The sequence below is a fragment of the Carcharhinus amblyrhynchos genome, chromosome 16 (assembly GCF_965287045.1).
Source record: "Carcharhinus amblyrhynchos chromosome 16, sCarAmb.v2.hapA, whole genome shotgun sequence".
NCBI classification, from domain to species: Eukaryota; Metazoa; Chordata; class Chondrichthyes; order Carcharhiniformes; family Carcharhinidae; genus Carcharhinus; species Carcharhinus amblyrhynchos.
The window spans coordinates 24,766,920-24,793,189 of NC_137339.1; the positions used below are offsets into that span (position 1 = coordinate 24,766,920).

At 41.8% G+C, this 26,270-nt stretch overlaps 1 protein-coding gene across 5 annotated transcripts in view; it reads left to right on the forward strand.

Annotated features, from left to right (window-relative positions):
- Positions 1-9,326: 9,326 nt before the first annotated feature.
- Positions 9,327-26,270, forward strand: part of LOC145353900 (zinc finger and BTB domain-containing protein 46-like) — an 84,087-nt gene continuing 67,143 nt past the window's right edge. For 3 of the 5 annotated variants that reach the window (XM_080204864.1, XM_080204867.1, XM_080204868.1), the window contains exons 1-2: positions 9,327-9,505; positions 22,298-22,409. In XM_080204864.1, coding sequence (XP_080060990.1) covers positions 22,351-22,409 — 59 coding nt within the window. In that variant the 5' untranslated portion in view covers positions 9,327-9,505; positions 22,298-22,350. Of the gene's footprint in view, positions 9,506-22,296; positions 22,410-26,270 lie in introns of those variants that run through there. The other 2 variants (XM_080204866.1, XM_080204865.1) reach the window with 2 other exon arrangements.

Here is a 26,270-nt window from a genome sequence, read left to right on the forward strand (position 1 = left end):
TCAGATAAGTCAGTTTGCTGTTCATTCCAGTATAAAGCAAGGGACTGATGACATGCTTGCATTGGGGAACATTTTCATCACTTTCCCAGTGAAATGGGCACTCCACAGAACTTCTCTCACCTGAATCTTGAATGCAGGATCTTGCAGAAAGAACCAAAACATAGAACATAGAACATAGAACATTACAGCGCAGAACAGGCCCTTCGGCCCACGATGTTGCGCCGACCAGTTAAAAAAAAAACAACACCAATGACCCACTAACCTAAACCAATCCCTTTTCGTCCATAAACCTGTCCACAGACCTCTTAAACGCCCCCAAATTAGACGCATTTACAACTGCAGCAGGCAGGGCATTCCAATCCCTCACCACAGCATTGGAGGTTCTTCACAACAATCTCAATGCATTGATCGACATGAAGAGGTACCTTTCCATTCTGTGCAGGTGTACAGAAATTTCACTGTGCACATTGATGACCATTATCCAGGGATATTCATGATTCTTTTGTTCTGCAGCAGTGAACACTGCATACATTGTTCCAGGGGGCCAAGTTCACTAACAGAAGGCTATTGGGAATCTAAGTAACCTTTGCACCTATTAGCTCAAGCTCAAAATTAGAAATTACTGCAATGGAACAGATCCAATAAAGTCCATGGTAATAAACAAGTGATTGAAAGGAACTGTCCTATTGCTTATATTACTTAGTCAAGTACTGTTCTATAGTCAACTGAAGATGTGCAATACCATTGTTGTCTATTGCATGCTGTACAAGTTTGACCTTTAGCATGGGATCATCTTCTCCTGCTGTCAAGATCGCAACTTCCGATTTTCGCTGCCCCGGTGATGTAATCAGGTCCATGTCCACTATGGGCGTAAACCTGATTTAAGTACATTTTAATGTGTTTACATTTCATTAACACCCTCCCCCCCCCCACCCGGTCAGGTATTGACCCCCACTGTATATTCAAACCATGCCAACATGATGTCCTGTTGGCACCATCTACAACTGGCTCACCCACACATGAACCTTTTGTGGTGATGCCCCCAAGGGCATGAAGGTGAGTATAAGCCTCCGGAAACAGGGATATGGCCAGGCAGTGTCAAACATGCCAACCTAGCAGTGCCAACCTATGCTAAAGGGCAGTGCCAGGGTGGATCCCAGCGGGACCCTCATGGATGAAGGGAAGATTCATTTATTTGTAGCAGTGCTGGGGGGCAGGGAACAGATTTGAGAGCTGGGGAAGCTGGTGATGGCTATTTGAGGGGGTGGGGAGGGTGGGTAGGTGAGGGCATTGACTGTGTGGGTGGGGGTTGAGGGGAACGAATCCGATGTTGAGGGGGATGCCAGAACTGCCTGTGTTGACGGGGGGTTGGGGGTAAGGGTCCGATGTTGGGGGGGAAGAAAAGGGGGTGCCATCACTGACTGCTGGGGAGTCGGTGAGGGGGAGAAATGCCTATCCACTGCCCTCAAATTCTTGCTGACCGACATTGGCTCCGAATCCACCATCATCTCAACTTTAAAATTCTCATCCCTGTTTAAATCCTTCAAAGGCTTTGCCCTTCTCTATTATTGTAACTTCTACCATCCAGACAACCTTCCTGCTCAGGAACTCTCCATTCCTCTGATTATAACCCCTTAAGTGACTTCTCCACCTCTGCCCCTGGCTGTGCCATTCACTACATAATTCATCCTCTGAAACCTTCTCAACAAACCCCTTTGAAGTTTTCATCAAAAAACAGAAAGCGCCAGAAAAACTCAGTAGATGAAGAGAGGAACTGTGATAATGGGCACAATCTTACCAGCTGCCATGCTGGTCAATCAGTGTGGTGAGCCAGGAACATAGGGGCAAGAAATTTGATGCTTCCTGTGAAGCCTATTAACATAGAAATATCTCTATTTACACATATTTACCGGGTTCTACGTGGCTGGTTCTGATCATCCAATGCTTCCCAACTTGCCGGCGAGGTCATGCCAGCAAGAATCACTACTGCTCTGAAGTAGCGGGGACCCTGGCCATGCTGAGATCGGAGGCCATTGAAACCCCTGGGTTGTTGGGGGACATGGTTGGGCAGTGCCCAATGGGCAGTGTCAGCCTGGCAGTGTCAGTCGGGCAGTGGGACCTGAGTGTGGAGTATGTTTGGAGGGAGGGGCGGCTACAATGACAGGGCTATGACAAGGGGGCAATTCTGGGTGTTTATGTGATGGCACAATCTGAAAATGAGATATACAAACCAGCCCCTGCCAGCGTTTATGCTCCATTTGGGGCTCCTCCTGTCTTTCCTCATCTAACTTTCTAAGTATTAACCCTCTATTCCCTCGTGTTTGTTTAACTGCACCTTAAAATGCATTATAACTAGTCTCTTCAACCACTCTGTCTGCCCATTTCCAGTGCTTCTTCTTTACAATTTAGCAATGTGAATTGCACGCAGTACTCCAAGTGAGGTTCAAGGGGGCCTCTGAACTTCCCAATGTGGCCATCGCATTTGGCCTCCTCTAGAAGTGGTGGGAACATTCTGGGCAGAACTTGCCAATGAGATTGAGATCTTGTCAATCTTGTGCTAATCAGCCTTGCGCCCTTTCCAGGCACAATCCGATTTGCAGCAACAGAAAGGGATCAGGGTGATTGCGAATCGTGTGGTGCTGGCCAGGAACCAATTTTTAGGTCCACATGCTATTTCAGGGATTGGCACTATTGCGCAAGGTGTGGCTAGTTTGGAAAATCGCTCCCAATGTTTCTGAATGAATGCTTTTCTACAAATTTGAGAGTGTCCTCTTAACGAAGGCCCCCACTGAGCCAGCTCAACCTTTGGCCAGCTGAAGAAAAGGGTATTTGAGTACTAGGATCTCAAACCTGAGACTAAAGTTATGGTTTACCAGACAGCAGTGATCCCCATAAACCTATATTCTTTGGCGACTTGCATAACACAGAACAGCCAGTTCAAAGCACTGAAGAAATGTCACCTTCAATGTCCTTTCAGTCCAATTTCAGTGCCCAATTTCAGTAGTCCAATTTCAGTGCCCTCTCCCAAGCCAACTTGCTCAGTAGTTAAAAGCAAAATACTGCGGATGCTGGAATCTGAAACCAAAAGAGAAAATGCTGGAAAATCTCAGCAGGTCTGGCAGTATCTGATTGCGCACAGACCAAAGGCGCTCAGCAAAGTGATCACACAGTCTATGCTTTGTCTCTCCGATATAAAGGAGACCATTGGGAGCAGCGATGCAATGGACCAAATTGAAAATTAAATTCGGTGTTGAGACCAGAAGGCTGTAAAGTGCCTTGCTGGAAGATGAAATGCTGTTCCCCTAGTTTATGTTGAGCTTCACTGGAACATTGCAACAGGCCAAGGACAGACGTGTGTGCATGGGAGCAGGATCGCATGTTAAAACAACAAGTAACCGGAAGGTCAGAGTCCTGATTGCGCACAGACTGAAGGTGTTCAGCAAAGCGATCACCCAGTCTACGCTTGCTCTCTCTGATATAGAGACCACATTGGGAGCAGTGATGCAATACACCAAATTGAAAGAGATGCAACCGAAACGCTGCTTAACCTGTAATGAGTGTATTGGACCTTGGATGGTAAGCATGGAAGAGCAAAGGGGGCAGGTATTACACCTTCTGTGATTGCATGGGAAGGTGCCATTGGTGATGGGAGAGGTATTGGGTATAGTGGAGGAGTGGACTAGGTTATCCCTGATGAAACGGTCTCTATGGAATGCTGACTGAGGGAGTGGAGGTACGATGTATTTGGTAGTGGCATCACGCTGGAGTTGGCGAAAATGGTGGAGGATTATGCTTTGCATGCAGAGGCTGGTGAGGTGAAATGTGAGAATAAGGGAATCTCTATCCTTGTTCTGGGAGGGAGGGGAGGGGGTGAGAGTTGTGGCACGGGAGATAGACCACAAGCTACTGAGGGTCCTGTCAACAACTTTAGGTGGGAAACCTATATATAGACATCACTTTCTCTCAGCTCCTTTGCATCCATCGCATTTGTTGCGATGATGCCACTTTCCAAAGTGGTGCTTCTAATATGTGTTCATTTTTCCTCACATTTCACCCCACCAGGCTCTGCATGCAAAGCATAATCCTCCACCATATTCGCCAACTCCAGCGTGATGCCACCATCAAACACATCTTCCCTTCACTCCCTCTGTCAGCATTTGACAGAGGCTGTCCTCTCTGGGGTAACGTAGTCCACTCCTCCACTATACCCAACACCTCTCCCATCACCCACAGCAACTTTAGTTCTTCCATGCTTACTGTCCAAGGACCAAAGTACTCATTCCAGGTTAAGCAGCATTTCAATTTGGTCTATTGCATCGCTGCTCCCAATGTGGTCTCCTCTATATCGGAGAGACCAAGCATAGACTGACTGATTGCTTCGCTAAGCACCTTTGGTCTGTGCGCAGTCAGGACCCTGACCTCCCCATTTCTTGCCATTTTAACACACAATCCTGCTCCCATGCCCACATGTCTGTCCTTGGCTTGCTGCAATATTCCAGTGAAGCTCAATGCAAACTGGAGGAACAGCATCTCATCTTTCGCCTCAGATTACAGCCCTCTGGTCTCAACATCGAATTTAACAACTTCAGATGATTCGCCCTACCACACCTTGACCCCCTTGTTTTCATTTTATTTAGCTTTTAACTGTTCTCTACCTTTTATTTCTTTATTGTCTTTATTTTTCTTCTCCCCCCCCCAACTCTTTCCCCTATTTTATCCATCCTTTCCTTCCCTTTTCTCTTCCTTCGCTTCCCCGTTCCCTCTTTTTCTCAATTTTACCTCTCTCCCCAACTTCCTCCCCCCCCCCACATCTTCATCTGTCACAACTTACCCTCTGATTTCAGCTTCTCTGCCGTTTTGTCATTCACATCTTTTATTGTCTCTATGGGGTGCCCCCTTGTTTCTGTGGCAGTGACTCATCTTTCATTCCCTCACCGTACAGTATAAACATAGAATCCATAGAATCCGAGGGTGCAGAAGGAGGCCATTTGGCTCATCGAGTCTGCACTGACCACAATCCCACCCAGATCCTATCCCCACAACCCCATGCATTTATCGACTCAGTCCCCTTGACACTCAATTTAGCATGGCCAATGCACCTAAGCCTCACATCTTTGGACTGTGGGAGGAAACCGGAGCACCCAGAGGAAACCCACACAGGCACGGCAGGGGGGAATGTGCAAACTTCACACAGACAGTGACCCAAGCCAAGAGTTCAACCCAGGTCCCTGGTGCTGTGAGGCAGCTGTGCTAACCACTGTGCCACATGCCACCCTCTGCCACCACATTTCCCACTTCTAGCTTTGACAAAGGGTCATCTAGAATTGAAACATCAGCTCTTTTCTCTCCTTACAGATGCTGCCAGGCCTGCTGAGATTTTCTAGCATTTTCTCTTTTGCTCAGTATTTAGGTGCTAATCACTCAAAACAGCTCTATTAAGTGTGGCATGTTGTTCGTATGCTGACATGAGGCTCCCAAAACAACACTACTCAGAACTTGGTCACAGCAGTGGTCTCCCAGGAGAACAGAGGAACCGCTTTAGAGATATCCTCACAGCATCTCTGAAGAGGTCAAATGTACCTGCTTGACTCATAGGGGGTCTGAATGATGACCGAGCAAAATGAAGAAGACTCATTTCGGAAGCCGCTGAACACAGCGAACGACTTTGTCAGAATTGTGCAGAGTGAAGTCAAAGCATCAGAGGGAGAACAACCTCCAAACAATTCATCTACCGAAACCTTCAAGCATGATCCTGACTCAAAGCGATTGCTCTATTCTCTCCGCAGATGCTATCAAACCCGCTAACATTTTCCAGCAATTTCTGTTTTTATCTCAGATTCCAGCATCTGCTGTATTTTTCTTTTACCCATGTCCGGCACACTTTTCATTGCAGGGGAGGGAGTGCTTTGCTGTGCACTTGATATCAATTGTAAAGCTAATTTCAGATTCCCAGCATTTTAATCTTGTTTCCCCCATGTATTATGTCACTTTTATGCAGCAAACGTGTGTCCATATAGATGAGTTCAGGAAGCAGGAATGACCTGTGGTGCAGTATATGCATATAAGATACTTGTGTGCATGTATGCGTGTGTGTGTGTATGTGTGTGTGTGCACATGCGTGTGTGTGTTGATGATAAAGGGTTTATTATCTCAAAATTGATGAAGCAAACAATGTTGTGCATGTGTGTGTGGGATTGTTGTATTTAACTGAATCACAGAATTTTTATAGCGCAGAACAAGGTCATTCGGTCCATTGTGTCTGCTCGAGCTCTCTGAATGAGCAATTTACTGAGTGCCATTCTTTCGCCTTCTCACCATAACACTGCACACTCTTCCTTTTCTGATGACAGTAAACTTCCCTTTCAAATGCCTCTCAGGCAGTACATACCAAACGTTAAGCACCTGATGCATGTAAACATCTCTCACTTTGCTTCTGCTTCTTTTGCAAATTATTTTAAATCTGTGCCCTCTCATTTTTGATCCTTTGATGCGTGGGAACAATTTCTCCCAATCTGCTCAGTCCAGACTCTTGAATATCCTGATCAGATCCCCTTTCAGCCTTCCTTTCTGCAAGGAAAATAGTGCCAACTTCTTCAATCGATTTTTAAAATTGAAATTTCTCATCCCTTGAACTATTCCTGCAATTTTTTTTCTGCACTGTCTCCGATAGCTTCACTTCTTTTTCGAGAGCAGCATCCAGAACTGGATGCAATACTCCAGCTGAGGCCAAACTGGTGTCTTTTACAAGTTCAACACAACCATCTTCATCTTGCATTTTATGCCTCTACTAATAAAGCCAAGGGTTTTGTAACTGCTTCTTCAACCTGTCCTACCACTTTTAATAACTTATGCGCACATATCTCCTCTTTTGCTCTTGATGTTATTATCAAAATAAATCATTTAACATTTCTCTGCATTGAATCTCATCTGCAGTCTGTTTGCTCATTCCATCAACTTGTCTGCATCCTTTTAAGGTCCTACACTGGTCTCCTCACAGTTCACAATGCTTCCAAGTTTTGTATCATCTGCAAATTTTGAAATTAAACAATCAAGGTCAATCTTATTAATACATCAGAAAGAGCAAAGGTCTCAACACTGACTCCTGGGGAGCTCCACTCCAAACCCTCCTCCAGTCTGAAAGATACTAATTAATCATGACTCGCTGTTATCACTCAGTCATTTTGTATCTATGGTGTTTCCCTTTGTTTTCCATGATGTATAACTCAGCTCACAGGTCTGACATAAGAACATAAGAACGAGGAGCAGGAGTAGGTGATTTGGCCCCTCAAGCCTGCTCGGCCATTCAATGAGATCATGGCTGATCTTTTTGTGAACTCAGATCTATTTACCCATCCATTCACCATAACCTTTAATTCCTTTACTGTTCAAAAATCTATCTACCTTTGCCTTAAAAACATTCAGCGAGGTCGCCTCAACCGCTTCACTGGGCAGGGAGTTCCACAGATTCCAAATCCAAAGAAGTTCCTCCTCAAGACGGACCAGATTTAGGACTGAGTTATTTTGAGGCTATGCCCCCTAGTTCAGGTTTCACCCACCAGTGGAAACAACCTCCCTGCTTCCATCTTATCTATTCCCTTCATAATTTTATATGTTTCTATTAGATTGCCCCCTTATTTTACTAAATTTCAATTAATATATGTCAGTCTCCCCTCAAAAGCCAACACTCTCAACTCCAGAATCAATGTCGTGAATCTTCTCTGTGTCCCCTTCAGTGCCAGTACATCCTTTCTCAAGTAAGGAGACCAAAAGTGTTCACACTACTCCAGGTGTGGCATCACCAGCACTTATACAGCTGCAACTTAACCTCTCTGTTTTTAAACTCCTTCCCTTGAGCAATGAAGGACAAAATTCCATTTGCTTCCTTAATTACCTGCTGCACCTGCAAACCAACTTTTTGTGATTCATGCACTAGAGTACCCAGGTCCCTCTGCACAGCTGTATGCTGCATTTTTTTTACCATTTAAATGATAATCCATTCTGCTGTTATTCCTACCAAAATAGATGACTTCACATTTTCCAACGTTGAGTTTCATCTGCCAGATCCTTGCCCATTCACTTTGTCTATTTATATCCCTTTGTAGACTTTCAGCATTCTCTGCACACTTTACTCTACCACTCATCTTAGTGTCATCTGCAAACTTTGATACACTACATTTGGTCCCCAACTCCAAATCAAGTATGTGAACTGGAAACAACTGCGGTCCCGACACTGATTCCTGAGGCACACCACGGATCGCTGATCGCCAACCAGAAAAACACTATACCATTGGTGTGGAGGGACAAGGACAGGTTGTTAATGATCTAGACACCAAAAAACTTGAAGCTCTTGACCATTTCTACTTATTCGCCATTGATGTAGGCAGCAGCATGCCCTCCACCATGCTTTCTGAAGTCAATGACTATCTCCTTCATTTTGTTAACATTGCAGGAAAGATTATTGTTGCCGCACCAGTTCACCAGATTCTCTCTTTCCTGTACTGTGTCTCATCATTGTTTAAGATCTGATCCTCAGTGATGGTGTCCTCAGCAAACAAGTTGGCAGGGACTGTTGTATTTGTGTGTGCAATTGAGTTGCAGCAGAAGGGAATTTTGTATCCATGAGTGTGATTGATTTGAGGCAAACATGGACTGTTGTACATGTATATATGTGTGTGATTGAGTTGAAGCAGGCAGGGGCTTGTTGTATTTGTATGTGTGTGATATTTATGTGTGATTGAGTTGGATCAGGGATTGCTAGTATTTGTGTGTGTGTGATTGAGTTGGATGAGGCAGGGGATTTGTTGTGTTTCTGTTTGTGAGTGTGATTGAGTTGGATGAGGCAGGGGTTGTTATACCTGTGTGTGTGTGTGTGTGTCATTGAGTTGATGCAGGGAGGGGATTTGTTGTATTTGTGTGAGTGTGTGTGATATCGGTGTGTGAATGAGTCAAAGCAGGCAGAGAGTTAGTTGTATTTGTGTGAGTGCGTGTGATATTGGTGTGTGACTGAGTTGGATCAGGGATTGCTGTATTTGTGCGTGTGACTGAGTTGAAGCAGGGCAGGGGGTTTGTTGTATTTCTGTGGTATTGGTGTGTGACTGAGTTGAAGCAAGGCAGGGGTTTATTGTGTGAGTGTTTGTGATTACTGGCGTGTGATTGAGCTGGATCAGGGATTGCTGTATTTGTGCGTGTGACTGAGTTGAAGCAGGGCAGGGGGTTTGTTGTATTTGTGTGATATTGGTGTGTGATTGAGTTGGATGAAGCAGGGGTGGGTCTTTGCTTTACCCACAATACCAGGCTGTGGTTTCCGCTGGGGGAGGGGGCAGGGGGGAAAAGCAGGTTCCTGGTTACTCAGGGCTGAGAGGAGAAGGAGGAGGAGGCGAGCAGCTTGTCGGGATCATTTTTTTTTCCCCTCCCTCTTGTGCCGGAGTGACTGGTTTGGGGTGGCCTCTTTTTTTTTCTCTCTTTTCCCCTCGGCCGTTGCACATATAGATAGATGGGTTAATCGGTGAGTGTTGGCTGGATTTCGTTGAACGGTATATATTTCAGTGTGTGTGTATGTATGTATGTGCGCGCGCGCGTTGTTGTTGCTACTACAGCTTTGCCCTGCTGGCGGGGAGGGAAGCTTTGGAGCTTGGACTGAGAGCAGCCTGAGCCTCGGGGCCTCTGGATGGTTGGGGGGGGGGGGTGTAGGGGGGAGGAGAGGAAGGGTTGGGTGGGGGGGATGGGGCTGAGGCACAGAGAGAGAAGAGGCCCCGACTCCATTCCTGCTGCGTCAACGCCCGTCTCTCGGCTCCACAGACCCCCACCCACCTCTTCTCTCTATTTCTCTCTCACACCAAACCGGAGGCCAACTCTCTCTCCTTCCCACCCCGCCGCCCCGACCTCACAGCTAGTGGAGAGTCTTTGGGAAAGTGCGGTGAGGGAAGAGAGAGCGGTGGCGGGGGGGTGGGGAGGGAGGGGGGAGGGGGTGAGGCCCGAGTCCGCGGCCTGCCCGGGTATTGTCTCCCACTCGAGCCTGACTTTGTCTGGAGGGACTTGCTTGTTGCGGAGGGAGGGAGGGGGGTTGGGGATTAACCCAAGTAGCAAAACAGCTTAACCCGCCTGATCAGGGAGGGAGGGGGGGGAGACAAATCCTCACGCCTCATAACACAAATTTAATTCCCCACTCCCATTTCTAACGGTTATGTTTCTGAGTTTGGTGGGGTGGGGGGGGGGAGAAATTGACCAACTTCTTTCTCTCTCAAACCCCCCCCCCCCCCCCCCCCCCCATTTTATCCCCATTTTATCCCCATTTTATCCCCCCCAGTTGGCCCTTAAGCTCTTCGTCTGGGCACATGATTTCGCCCATGTGCAATCTTCCCTTTGGGTTGTTGATCAGTATTACGGGTGTTTGGGATTATCTCAATTTGAAAGGCTTGCTGTTTCTTAAAGGTGTGATTTCTGTAACAGGTAGCAGGCTGAAGTACATCCAGCGCCCACAGCTTGTGGTGTTTTCAGTGCTAGGAGTTGGATGTTGTGTGTTTAGGTACTGCTGTCCACTGTGATTTAAGTACATGATTTATTGCCTGCTCTTAACGAATCTCTCGATTTTCTTTTGGTCTAGTATCAAATCTGTTCACCTTTTTTGTGGGATTTTACGTTAAGCAGGCAGGGAAAATGGGTAATGTGCCTATTACGTTGATCTCACTCATTGGATCATTCATAACAGAAAATGAAGCCTTCAGTTATTGGAACTGTGAAATAAATTGGCGATCTATAACACATCAATCTATGTAGAGAAAAGTGAGAGTCTTGTTTTTATTGAAACTTTAGAGACGACAGTGCAAAAAGTTTTGATTTTTTTTTAAATAAAGTAACTTTCAATTTGATTTTCACGTCGAGGCATGCTAATTTAAAATATTGAGAGAAGACCCACGTCCATCAGGAGGGGGGTTTCCACTTTGGTCGGAAAACTTTATATGTTGGCTACCAGCCATGGCTGGGGTGTTGTTTGCCCACATCCTCCATTCTGTTGGTGCAAGTTTTCTCCAACACTTCATGCACACAGATGCAGAGCTGTGGAGACAGTTGCAGTCCTATTCAACCACTTCCTGGTTGGAGTTTCCAGTGAGAGCAGAGATGTCCCAGAAAAGGCTTCCCCATTCTTTGAAACAGTTCTCTGCTAGGTCCTGAAACAACGAGTGAAATATTCTTGATTTCACAGTTGATGTTTTGTGCAAACATGTTTCTAAGGTATTCCCTTGTGCAAGCGAAAACCTAGGTTTTTCTAACTTGTTTTAGAAATTGTTAGTCGTGTTTGGGGATCTTTTGTTGAATATACAACACAAATAATTTCAACAGTAACATTTGTCAAATCAAAGATATTTATACTTGATTAGGAATCTCTCCAAAAAATTAGTGTACAGGTTGTTAAAATGGAATACTTGAAATTTTTTTGAAAGTTGGGAGTTTGCAGCAAATATCACTCGGAACCGATTTGTTGACTTACTACAGATCTGGCTTTTGGAATACATATTAATTTTAAGGAACTTTACTGGTATATACATACCAATGGTTACCTGCTCAGAGAAACAACAAAATAATTTCTCACAGATGGGATGTGGTGTTTTTTTTTAAAGGGAAATTATGGGTTGAGGAACTGGTGGCCAAGATGAAGAATGAAACAAAACCCATGGTCAGTTCAGCAAAACTGATGCAAGATTTAAGATTAGTTCTAGATCCTCCTGCCAGCATTATTGATCTGTACTCCACGTTAGAAGACCTTGTCAATAGGTGAAATAGATGTTACTAAATGCAGCATTTGCTGCAGTGATTTGCATTCATGACATTTTTTCATTCGAAATATTAAAGGAATTGCTGAACTCCAGTAGAATATTGAAGTGTTATTTGGTTGGTTTTAGTTAACAAAAGTACCATATGGTGAAGCCACCAGAGGTCTGGGAAGCTTGGGAGGCTGTGAGGAGGTCCTGAAGCTATTCCCACAGATCCTTTTTCAGAAAGAAATGCTATGAATTGGTGCTGATATTTAAAACATTGAAGCTGGGTAAATCTACTTAGCTTATTCTGGGTTAATTATGAGAAAATTGGGCAGATATTTGTGCTATCCAATGAGAAGAACAGATGTTTGGCTAAATAAATACATAAATGGGTAGAATGAAAATTTTGTTGTGATCTAGCCACGCTCTTAGATAAGGGGGATGGGGAAACATGTTTGGAATGCGGAGTATTTGAACAAATGCATTCTGTGTTTCTGTGTTGAGGACCTCAATGTTACATTTCTGGTCATTCTTGTCGATGTTTTCACTTAGACCTACCTTGTCCCCTAATTTTTTTGTATGTATTCCTTTTACTATGATTCTGATATTTGTTCCTTTCAGTGGTAATGGCTATTGGCCATGATTTTGACAATGAGCTAAGGTGTTTACTGCACTCTGAAGTTCTGCCTTAAAGGATTTCTGCATCACTGCTACACAACATTTAACTCATGACTGTCATGGATTTGAAATGTTAATTATAAGTAAGACACAAGTTAATAATCACAGTAACTCCCTGAAATAAGATGGATTTGAGATATTCTAGTAATAGTAATGGATCATGATAATTTGCTTTGATTGACATAGACTGTTGTACTTGACTTAAGTATTGTTTTGAAAGGAAGCACATTTAGACAACAAGCAGGGCCTCCATCTCAATTTTACTTGAGGATCTTCAAGAGTAGTGTAAATTCTGACAAAAGCACGCCTTAACTTAATTTGTACTTATTGACCATACCTCTAAACTTTGACTTGTGTCAAGCTGTGACACAGTTTCAAATAGTGAATGCAATTATCTCTGAGAGGATCATCAGCAGTGATATATCAAACTATCCATGGAATTTTGTAATCTCTTTGGTGATGCTTAAGAGTTGGAAATTTGTTTGCTTAAAATAAAGACAGCAGGATGTACCAATACTTGCCCAGAATTTTTTTCCACTTGGGGATTTTGTGGTAATTATTTTTTTCAGTTGTGTGCAAGTGGGAGTTTCCCGTTTATAAATTTCCTGTTCAAAATGGATGGAGTGGGGGGGGGGAGGAAGCCATTATGACTGGAACACCCACGAAGCAAATACCCTGCTTACTGATCAGTATTTAAACTGATCATGGAAATCTTTTGAATAAGTAACAAGTTTTGTTTTGGCCTCAATTCTGAGAAGGTGTGGTTTGGGACTGCTAACCATGTGAACTTGGATTAGGAAGATTATATTTTATCCAAAGTTTTGGATGAGGGTTGCTTATGAGTTCCTGTAGCTCATTTGAGCAGCAAGGATACTCAGAATGTAATCTTTCATCCAAATGTTTATTAAAATCACTGAGCACTCAAGTGTACCAACTCATTAGACAGTGATTACAAACACTTATTTATTTATCTTATTAGCCAAATATAGATTTATATTTCAATTTGCAAACAAATGTTGCCAAATGGAGTGGAGCTAAAAGAATTGCTGCGGATCTATTGTTTCCTGATACAAACCAAAATATTTCTTTGCCTTACCTCGGGGGTTTTTTTATTTTAAGTAGCTTGGGGCTACTTTGTACTTGGTTTGCTGTGATGTTATTGGTGCTTTTTCAGAAAGCAGTAACAGCTTAATGTATAAAAAAGTTAAATTAAGGAAGGCATGAGAAAATTAAGTCAAACATCAAAACATATCAATGATGATGTAGCATGGAAGTTGGCAGCCAAGAGTGTTCAGAACGTTTTGTCTGAGTACTTGCGGGATGAAGTGAAGTATTACTTTTCTTTCCCTGTCACTGGATCAAAATCCTTCTCCAACAGTACTTTGGGTCGGTCTGCACCTTAGCAGCGGTTCAAGAAGGCCGTTAGGGATGTGTGATCAATGATGGTTCAGCCAGCGAAGCCCATAATCCCATCAATGCATTGAAAAAGTACAAAACAAAGAACAAAATCAATAACTTTACACGGAAAGAGAGAAATATAAATAAACCTATCAAATTTTGCAACGAGACAATGTCTCTCAGGGTTTTGGTATTCTCGTGCAGAAATATTTCAAGATTAGTTGTAGAAGATGAAAAGAACATTGAATAGTTAAATTGGTAGGAAATCATACCTTGCACAGTTAATTTTGTGGTTGTTACATTTAAGAAAAGTTAAGACATCTAGTATCATGCTGTAACTTATATTTGAACAACTTCAGTGTCCCTTCGAAGTCAGGCTGTAAAGTGTCCCAAGTTCTCATATTTGGGACCCCATAAGTGAGACTGCAGCATTTAAGCTGTATCTTTAAATAAATTAGATTTGTTGTTGTATATAACTTTTAATGCATTGTTTTTGATAGTTGTATTGGTACTTTTGAAGGAATTCTCTGTGGACAAGGATGTAATAGTCTCATTATTCACCTGTAATTATATATGATAGCCTGTTGTATGGCGTGACTTTGTGATTGGTGTATATATAATGCAAATGTATCCTGTTCCCCTGACCATATTCTACAAGGCTGGCATTTTCTAAACAGAAATCCTTTTCAGATAGAACTCGCAGACTTTCTGTCTGAGTTCAAACTGTATCTGAGGCTAAAAAGTTAAAATCTCAGTGCTGGAATAGCTTTGCCATACATTACCCTGAGATGTTATAACTGTTCAACATGGACAAAAAACGTTCTATATGTGTTGCTAACAAAAATGAGAGTTAGGTAGATTGGCCATGCCAAATTGACCTTTAGTGTCAGGGGATTAGCTGAGTAATTACATGGGTAATGAGGATCAGGTCTTGGTGGGATTGTTGTTGGCGCAGGCTTGATGGGCCGAATGGCATCCTTCTGCATTGTAGGGATTGTATGAAAATGAACCATGTCCTTAGGTGCCTGGTTCAATAATATTTCATTGGTTATACAGCTTTTCAGGTGGTTTCCTGAAAAGACAGATGGATGGAGTATGTGTCTCACTGTTAATGGTACTAGGTAACTTCAGTTACTGCTAAAATGCGAGGAGAAATGTGGCTTTTACTTTGTCATAAATAAAATGACGAGCTGTAAACTATGGGGCTAGTCAGTTCGGGCTTTTCCTTCTCTCCCTTCTGTAGGGAGTGACTCATGCTGGGGTATAGTTACGTATGTTCTGGCAAGCCCCCAGTGCCCTGCCCAAACCAGCTTTCTTCAAATGTGAACCAAGGCACTCGAGTTTCAGCAGCCTGCTTCAACAGTGGAATGAGGGAGGGAAGAAAAACAAAACTGCATCAAAACAGAGCTTAATTCTGCCCCTATCTATCATCTGTGTATATGTGTCCGAATAGAGGTCATTGAATTGCATTCGTTAGCGTGAAACCCACTTGTTTTCCTCCCCTTCACTGCTCCCCCTCTGCCCCCACCCCATTGCAGCCCCACTCAAATATCAGAACCACTTGTAGCTGATAAGGTTTACTTCATGTAATTGTGACACATTCAATAGGACAGTTGAAAGACTAAAACCTGATTTGTGCTTCCATATATTTTAGTCTCAATATTTACCACTTTTTACACTAAGAGCCTGGCTTTTCATGTTGCATTTCTGCAGAATATTCGCAGTAATACAGATAAAATTCTGGCTTGGGTGGAGGAGGGGGAGCTTTAGCCGCATTTCCTTTGGACCGATGCCTTATTCTGCGACTAAACTTCAGATGCCCTGAAGTAATTTGTAGCTTTATAACAGGAAGTTGGTGAAACAGTTTTCAATAAGAGCAAGAAAATGAAGAGGAGAAATCTGCTTGTGTTAGTAATTGTTAATGGTGTTTTGCTTTTGCAGGTTTGTAGTCAAGTTTTGAAGATTGATTTACTGTGCCTTTTTAACTCTTTTTCCAATATATTGAAAAATTGTTCAAGATCACAGCTCTATCAAAAACTCAGTATTAATGCACCACCCAGTTCAGTCTTAAAGTACAGACCAGGGGTTCGCTGGCCAGTTGATTCCTGTCGAAGCGTACGTCGTGGTGTTGAAGCAAGTCTGGATTTGAACTTTCGTCCATGTTAAATTATCTCTATTTGTTTGGGCAACAAGAGAGTGGCCTTTTGGCAAAATATGAAAGGATGACCCACCCAAGGAACTATGACCTATCAAAGGTACTACTTCTGTGTTGAAAGGCAGAGAAGGAAGATAGTTTAGCTTCTTAGTTACTCAATAGCAAGGGTGTGATTATTGTCATGTCAATAAGGGTTATACTAATGTTTGAAACCCATTGTTTTATTATGATGAAAACGATAAGTGATTTGTTGAGATGGTGAGTTTTATTGGGACTTATAATGAGAGAGGATTTATTGTGCCAGTGTTCATTTTGGTATGTGGTGAGATAGTGTTGAAAGTGATGGCAATACAATGAACACTTCAGGTCTGAGTTTAAAATGAAGTCATTTATATTGACCACAAATTGTTTATTTTAAGTAATGTCAATTTTGAAGTTGATTGTTTTAGCATCTCTCTATTTTGGGCAAAAACAGCTTACTTAAAAACATAGGAAACATTAAAAAACAGGAGCTATAGTAGGCCATTTGGCTGTTTGAGCCTGCTGTACCATTCATTTTGATCATGGCTGATCATCAAATTCAATATCCTGATCCTGTTTTCCCCTCTTATTTCCTTTGATCCCTTGAGCCCCAAGAGCTGTATCTAATTTCTTCTTGAAATCACACAAGGTTTTGGCTCCAACTACTTTGTGGTAGTGAATTTCACAGATTGACCACTCTCTGGGTGAAGAAATTTCTCCTCAATTCACTCCTAAAAGGTTTACACCTTATCCTCAAACTATGACCCCAAGCTCTGGAATTGAAATTTAGAAATATGCACCTGGTTAAAGGTTCTCTTTCATTAAATCCACCTACATAGCCAATTCTTTCTTCTAGTTTGGCGTACTCTGGAATGTTGCAATCTAATTTTGCCCAACTCAATATCTCGCAGTTTACACTCAGTTGTTTGGCACAGAAAAAAGTAACTTATATTTTTCTTGCAACTTCTGTTCCTTTAAGCTTTGCTGCAATGTGGAAAGAATTGTGTTGTACAAATGGAGAACCTGTATGTACTGTGATGCTTGCCTGGCTTGAGACAATTCACTCCTCTTTAACCTGTCATTATTCCCCTCTCCTTTCATATTGTTTGCGCCTATAAAGACTGGATTACCTGTAAAGACTTGCATTCCATCATTATCTTGTAGTTGAGTCTGTATGTGTTGTGTGTGAGTGTGTATATATCTGATGAAGGAGCAGTGCTCCAAAAGCTTGTGCTACCAAATAAACCTGTTGGACTTGAACCTGGTGTTGTGAGACTTGTTATGTACTACAATGGCTGCTATAATGCCTGAAGAAATCTTATTTTCTCCCTGTGATGAGTTGCTCGCTCCTTCCTGAATTCTAGCCTCTTCAGTGGGAGTAGAGCAGGTGTCATTTGACTCTGCGTTGGTAACTGGCTACTGTCAGGATTAAAAATTCTGGTAATGTCACCTTTGCAAGAAGAGGAAATCATACTCCCCGAAACACTCGTGTTATAAGTGGTGGAATCAACCACCGTTTGTCAATTGTATGACTGAAATAATGAAAATTTTTGAGCATCTTTTAATTTTATCCTTGGAATGCTGCAGCAAAATCAACTGAATGTGAATGTAATGTATTTTGAATATCAAGGGATAGCCGTCATTGTACATGTTGAGAACGTGAATGAAAATCATGAGCTATTTGCCTTCCATTAGTTGCAACTAGATCACTGAATAAAAGTAACCATGAACCAATTCTTGAAATGACAAGACAGAAAATGCCTGAATTCCAGGCATGAAAGTGAGGGATGGTTGAATTCCATTCAAAGGTGGATGGGTCGTGTTTTGTGAAAAGTATTTATTGCATACCAACAGTGTGATATTTGGGCCGTTATTTCTCGTGTTTTGATGGTTTGCATGAAATAGTGTCGGCAAGTTTTCTTTCAGAAAAAAGTTTCATTAACTTCTGATAAAATGTGTGAACCAAGTACTTGCTTTTAGGTTGGCAAAGCATGAAATTGAAAAATATTTATTGAAGCAAACTGTTGCAGTGCAAAACTTAGTGGGGAAAATCTAATGCAGAACTATGAAGCCAGAACATTGGCGTGAAAGTCTTGAGCAAGTGATGCTGAAACTACTCGTACTCCAGTGAGAGGTAACACCCACATGTATTGTGGTCACTGAGACGAGTAGAAAATGCTAGAGCTGTGAACAAAATCTCAATGATTGAGCAGTTAAGTTGGAAAGGAGGTACCTGGAGAGTTGCCCTCTTATCTCCTGATATAGAGACGTATAAGACAGTAAATGGTTTGGAAAAGGAGGATCAGGAACACTAATTCAAGTATAGCTTTTAACAGCAAAACAAGGTGACAAAGTTAGTATTTAGAATTATCGGGAAGTGATTAATGTATTGAATGAATAAGGTGGTGGATGCAAAAATATTGAAATAAATTTTTAAAAAATGCTGTGATTAAGGAAATGGGTTGGTTTGGAAGAGCCAAGACTGAAAGGTCTCAAGGTGGATAAACCACCTGGACTGGATGGACTACACCCCAGGGTTCTAAAAGAGATAGCTGAGAAAATTGTGCAGGTATTGGTGGTGATCTTTCACAGATCACTAGAGGCAGGTAGGCTTACGACATAAGATGGCACAGAATTGCTGAGCAGAAACTGATAGCCAAGTTCCGCACACGTGAGGATGGCCTCAATCGGGATCTTGGGTTCATGTCACACTATTTGTAACCCCCATGACTTGCCTGGCCTTGCAACATCTCATATACTGTCCTGTCTGGAGACAAGACACATCATTGTGTCCGGAATGCTATCTCCACTTAGATTGTCTGCACCTTCAAGACTTGTTTAGCTGTAAAGACTCACATTCTAATCAGTATTCTGTAAACTGTGTGTGCCTTTAGATGCTCTGTTTGTGATCAGAACTCCCACTCACCTGATGAAGGGGCAAACCCCCGAAAGCTAGTGGCGTTTGCTACCAAATAAACCTGTTGGACTTTAACGTGGTGTTGTGAGACTTCTTCCTGTGTTTACCCCAGTCCAACGCTGGCATCTCCACATCACAGCAGGGAGGGTCCCAGAGGACTGGAAAATAGCTAATGTAACACTGCTGTTTAAGAAAGGAGGAAAGCAGCAGATGAGAAATGATAGGTCGGTTAGCCTGACTTTGGTCATCGGCAAGATTTTAGAGTCCATTATTGAAGATGAGACCACATAGTGCTTGGAAGTGCATGATAACCTCAGACTGAGCCATCATGGCTTTGTCGTGAGGAGGTCATGCCTGACAAATCTGTTAGTGTTCTTTGAGGAGGTAACAAGGAAGTTAGATAAAGGAGAACCAGTGAACATGATTTATTTAGATTAAGGCCCTTGACAAGGTCCCACATAGGACAGTGTTAAATAGATTAAGTGCCAATGGTGTTAAGGGTAAGATCCTGGCATGGATAGAGGATTGGCTGACTGGCAGAAGGCAATGAATGGCAATGAAGAGGTCTTTTTCAGGATGGCAGTCAGTGACTAGTGGTGTGCCTTAGGGGTCAGTACTAGGACTGCAATATACATTAACGATTTGGAGGCACTGTTGCTAAGCTTGCAGATGATACAAGGTTATATAGAGGGACAGGTAGAACTGAGGAAGTGGGGGGCTGCAGAAGGACTTGGACAGGTGAAGAGAGTGGGTTAAGTGGTGGCTGATGCCATCCAATGTGGAGGAATTTCTTCAGCCAGAGAGTGGTGAATCTATGGAACTCTTTGCCACAGAAGGCTGTGGAGGCCAGGTCAATGAGTGTCTTTAAGACAGAGGACCTTGATTAATAAGGGGATTGGGGTTATTGGGAAGAGGCAGGGGTCTGGGGATGCGAAAAGTATCAGCCATGATTAAGTGGAGGAGCAGACTCGATGGGCAGGGTGGCCTAATTCTCCTCCCACGTCTTTCGGTCTTATAAGACAGGCCAGTTCCATGTTCTCTAGTTACCTTGTGACTTTCGTGACGCCATAGAAAGTTGTTCTGAAAGCTTAAAAGTAAGCTTCTGCATTCTGTAATTTTACATGTTGGAAAGGAAAGCCACCTCAATTCTTCAGTTCTCTGTGGAAAGGCAAGTCCAACCCAAGTTCCACAAACTCCACATCACGGGTTGGGCAAAGAGGCAGGTCCTGAATCTACCTCAATCAGAATGGGGAAATGTAACCCTGTGCTGTTGGTACCCCTGAGCTGTTGATACCAATCTGATCCACACTGGGTGTCAAACCAACTGAGTCAACACATGGCAAGGAGTCACGAGTTGCTGTGGCAACATGTACTCTTAAATGTGTGTTGTGGCCCAGAGTTTTGAGTAGTTATGATAGGTGCTCGAGTTATCTGGTCAGTTAGCATCATGTGGCTCACCAGGATTTTCTTTACATAACTCCTGCCATTGCTGTTTGGTGGAAGGGTTTGCAAGTTGATAGCCAACCTGTATGACTGTTATGAATACACCTTCCTTCAAAATAGTATGGATTGAACCTGATATCCTTGATATTGCTTATGAAATATTAGCCTTTTAAAAGTAGAAACGTGTGGGCATGCACAAATTGAGTTCTTGTTTTTAAGGGTAACTGAAAAGTACCTTGGAATTTATTTTTCTTAAATGCTTCATAGGATACGCGGTGAAGCATTTTGGTATATCGATCCAGGGCAGGACTTCGCCAGTCAATGATAGGATGTTGGGGAGAGTCACAGAACAAAGAGATGGGGGCGACAGGTTGATAGCTATTGAAAGCAGTCTTAGGTGGACAGATTGGTGAAGAAGTCATTCCACATGCTTGGTTTTTTGGTCAGAACATTAATTACAGGAGTTGGGACAGCTTGGTGAAGTATAAAATTTTGGTAAGGCCACACTTGGAATACTGAGTACAGTTCTGGTCACCTTATTGTAGAAAGGATATTACTGAACTGGAAGGAATGCAGAAAAGATTTACTAGGATGCTACTGGGACTTGATGGTGTGTTAGAAGAGGCTGGATAGACTGGGACTTTTTTTTTCTTGGAGTTTTGGAGGCTTAAGAGTGATCTTTTAGAGGTCTATAAAAGAACAAAGCGCTTAGATCAGATAGACAGACAAGATCTTTTCCCAAAGATAGGGGAGTCGAAGGCATAGAGGGAGCTGCGAATCATACGAAACATGGCAATCGTGAGCAAGCTTCGCCACTTCTGGCCTTATGGTGAAAAGAAGGTAATGAAGGAGCTGAAGATGGTTGGGACTAACAGACTTCCTTCAAGGAACTACTGCAGTGATGTGCGGTGGCTTGGACAACTGGCCTGCAATAATTGCAACTATCTTCCTTTGTGGTCAGTCTGAGTTGAGTCAGTGGAGGCATTTTCCTTCAGTCCCCAGACTTCAATTTTGCTTGGACTCTGTATTTCAGTACTCGCTAACAGTCTTACAAATGGCTGAAATCTGTTTTTGATGTAGATTTGAATGGTGTGCTGATGATAGATGTTACCAGCACAATAAATGTGATCACAAAAGGCCATTTTTAAACTGTGAACGTTAATATATAAATATCCAAAATTGTATGTTGTGTGCACTAGTTATAATTTGCATAGATTAATAGAATACTGCATTTTCAAAAGATTACATTCCGAGGCAGTCAAAAAGTGTCACTTGTTTTTAGTTATAAGTTAAGATTTCAAATTCTCTATAGCAATGTTCATTCTCTCAGAATCATAGCATCCCTACAGTGCAGAAAGAGGCCATTTGGCCCATCACCTCTGCACCAACAAACATCCCACCCAGGCCCTATCCTTATAATCCCATGCATTTACCCTGCTAATCCCCCTAACACTAAGTGGCTATTGAGCATGGCCAAATAATCTAACCCATGCATCTTTTGGACCTTTTGTGAAGAAACCCACACAGACATGTGGAGAGTGTGCAAACTCCATGCAGACAGTGATCCGAGGCAGGAGCTGAACCTGGGTCCCTGATGCTGTGTGGCAAGTGTTGAAAACTGTGCCACTTTGCTGTCCATTATGTGTTCACTAGTATTATATTTTTGTGGTCTAATTTTCATCTTTTATGCTTCACATCAGTATTAAGAAGTGGCAAATGAGGTAGGAGCAAGGAATATTGTGGTTGCATTTTATGAATTGTTATTAAAATGTTTCATATAATGTGGACAAATGTCCAAATTTGGTCTTTAATTGAAACTGTAGTTACTCAGCATTTTCTGATACTTTTGTCCTTGACTACTAATGACATTCCATTAACAGTGCTCATGTGCAATAATGAGATATTTGCTAATTAGCTGTTTGGTTCCAGGTAGGATTCCTCTTTTCAAAGCACTAGGAGATCGTGGACAATCCTGGGACAGAATGGGGAGGAACTGGCACTACGTTGATGAAGGGGAAGGACAGCGAGACAAAGAAAGACAGTAAGCAAAAACAAATTAACCTAACTCAAAAGTTATAATGATTATTTCAACTAAACAACAAACTTTTTTAAAGGAGGAAGTGTGGGAAAACTAGTAAAGATCTGATCATAATTGGACTTGATTTGATACTTTTAAACATCCTGTATAGTTCAAATCTAGTTTAAGATCTGTGATGTTCATTTCCTAATAAATGCATAAACTTGTATTCCAGCGGACCTCAGTATGTTAAGCTGAAAAATGGCTTCTACAGTGATCTCATCAGGAACAATGAGCTAGGTGACAGTAAACATAATAGCTGTGCGCTGATGTATACTGGAAATGGAATAACATTTCATTGCGGTGAAAACTGCAAATAGATGTTTTGCTGATCATTAAGAAGTACAATGTGCTTGCGGTTAAGATGAGACCATCATTAGTCAACTTATAAAAGCACATTACTTTTACAGACATACCTCAGACTTCTTTGGAGCTTTGTTCCAGATTAGTCCATGCCTTCCAAATGGAATCGCTGCTATCTAAGACAAAAACTGTTAAGTTGTAAGTCGTCAACTCCATGTGTTGTTGACTTAAATAATAGTTCTGTGAACTTCATTTTGTGGGAAGTACCTTATTCGTATGGCTGTTAAGGTGAGCAACTTGGCATTGAGCATTTGTCTTGGAAATACATTATAGCCAAACCTATCCTATCCACGCACTTTCCAGCAGTGGTAGCCAGGAATTCCTGGACAATAGCCAAGTGTTGGAGCACTGAACTTTGTCTTCTTAATTCAGTCGTGTTCATATCGGGTGTAGGCACCCTCAATTCATGAAGTCTGAATTCACAGAGTCTGAATAGATTTTTATCTCGATCAGTGCTCTAAGTTTAAATCATGCTTTTTCTTGAATGTAAAGTACCTTTCCAAACTCCACAGTTCTGAGGACTTTAAGTTTTTTTTTACATGCTTCTCTATATGTAAGTTGGAGCCACGTATGTACATGAATGGACATTTGACTTATCCCCTATTTTTGATATTTCTGTTCTTTGAATGTGCTAGTCAGAGATCACTTATTCTGTACACCTTTCTCTTTGCAATAATGTCTTTGGAATCAAAATGTTCTCCATCTGGAATTTCGTGCAAAAGATCTGATCACACATGGTCTCTGGCCACTCATGTTAAAATGTTTGGAAGCTTGAGGCTAACAAGGGTATATCTCTTAATTCTCATTGATTAAGGACCTATTTAAGGAACGCTTTTCTGCTTTGCAGATGTTTTTCTTGTTCTGAAAGGACAGGGAAAGAGAGAGTTGATGTGGCAAATTGGGAAGATGGTGATGGGCTTGTTGCCAGACCTTATGTTCGCACTTAACAGCACTTTGAAGATAGACATAAAAAAAGTTCAACAAATTTGGTTTGCGGGAAACTGTTGACATTGTTTTAAGAAAACTAGCATTGATCAAATTAAAAAATACAATTCCCTTTTTATGGGCCCAGAAGCTTAATAATTGATTCAAAAGTTAGGTTTGGTTTGACACAGCCTGGCCAAATCGTCCATTCCTCAAGACCACTATCTGTGACAAGCCAAAACAGCTCTGCGGCACAGGGAATGTAAACTCTCCAGTAGTTTTTTAGATTCAGGGATTTTTAAATGCATTCGTATATATATTTAAAATATTAAGAATCAGTTTGGTTTGGAAGAATGTGCATTTTAAACTGCTGCAACTGTGCTCACGCACTGCCATATGGGCTGCTTTGCAGTTTACACTAATGGCTGCCAATTAACACCTAACTGTGTCAGCAGACTTTACATCTAACCAGGTGACGCAGCAAGATGTCAAATGATGGCCACTGGTACCATCAGTATGTGGTCTGAATATGTATGGCACCAGCTGACATCACTTTTTAAATTACAATTAATTTGTCATGTGTTTCTCATCTTGTGCGTGGTGCTGTGTGAAATAGGAAAGTAGGAAATTGGGATTAATGGATGCTAGAAAATTGCTGCACAATATCCATTTGAACTGACAACACCAGGGGTAGGTGTTGGAACATTAGCCATTAATTGCCATCCAGTTAGAGTGAAAACAAAGAGGAAAACCAAGGGAGAAAATGGCAACAGATAAATTTTGCATCATTCCTGTTGCATTGAAATTGTGGAGCGCTGGGAATCTGACATGATTCTGCTTCACATCACTGTTCAAGTTTTAAAGGAGCACCAGTTCTGACCATTTTTGGCATTCTTTTCATTGCTCCACTTCAGAAGTTTTTCACTGGCTGTAAAGATCTTTGGGATTCCCTGAGGTCAGAAGTGGCAAGTCTTTGTTATTCTGTAAGAAATGGTAAACTCTTCCAAGCAGTTGAGTTCCTTTTTTATAAATTATTTATATAGTGCCTTCTGGGGCCTCAGGACATCCAAAAAAACCTCAGGCCAATTAAGTATTTTGGTGTACTCACTGGCGTATTATAGGGAAATAAATAACTATAAGAAATGCTGCCCACAACCTTATCAGCTATATCATTGCTGGTAATTGTTTACATATTCTAAATATTTTCACAGGCAATTTTCCAAGTTGACACAGTAGTGTGATCAAAAATCATGGCTCCAGGAAATTCAGAGAAAATGTCTTTTTAGTACATACAAATATTGTTATTTGCTTGCATGACCAAATGTTTCAGCTGCCACAAGTTACTAAAACTAAGTGGAGATTATTGTTTAAAGATGTGTCTCAAAGATGCATGGCTTTCTTTGTATATGATGAATTTCATTGCCAGATTGAAGATTGACTGCAATCAATGAGGTATGAATCTGTCAAAAATGCATTGTTTAGTCCACAATTCTGTAAGTTAACAGTTAGCCGTTTGAATCTTTATGGCTGCACATGTGAAGTTAAACCAGATGTCATGAAATTGTAAATTAGAGCTTCAAATGAGACTACTTTTGTGCTCCTCAGATATTTGGGGAAATTGAATAGTTTTTATTTAGTTATTTAGTTAAGGTAAAATTCTGCAGATGCTGTAATCTGAAACAAAAATAGAAAATGCTGGAAAATCTCTATCTATGGAGAGAGAAGAAAGCCAACCTTTCAAGTTTGGATGATCCTTCGTCAGAGTTTTGCTGAAGGGTCATCCAGACTTGAAACATTAGCTCTGTTCTCTCTCCACTGACGCTGCCAGATCTGCATTTTCAATTTTTACTCAGTGTCAGGTATCCCAAAAGGCAACACTGATTTCTTGCAGCTCAGTTGCAACAAGAATTAAATCCAGAGTTTGATAATCACAAGCCTCGAAGAGGTAGATTTACTTTATTGGCTGTGGTTAGAGATCTTCAGACGAACCTGAATAAATTAAAAACAAACGCAGCAGGAGCAGTGCTATATTTTATGGAGTTACTTCAGCGGTTCATATCTCGAATATTGAGTTTGACTTTAGATGGCAGATAAAGATGACTGGGACAGAAGAGAAATAGCATGGTGTCAATGTATAAAACATTATAAGAAAGCTCTGTTGTGAAATTGAACTTAATCTGCTGTCTATCATAATGTTAGAGATGTGACAGCACTGCTTATTGAATGTAAAACCAGAAGAAGCTGGGTAGTCTTGCATCCAAATAGAGAATTCTATTTTTTTTATGGAATGAATAAATAGTGTTAGTTTTATTACGTTGGTTGAGGGATTATGTCTAATTTTCTGTTGATGCTTTGTGTATTATTTGTGGACTGTCAAGGTTGGAAAGGGAGCCAAAATAAATATCTTCAAATCTGAATGACAGTTCAGCCAGATCCAAAAAAAAACCTCAATAATTCTGAGAAAAAGGCCCTGTATTTTGCTGTAAGATAATGGCAAGTTTTAATGTTGTGTTTATTAATGAATTATCCAGCAATATG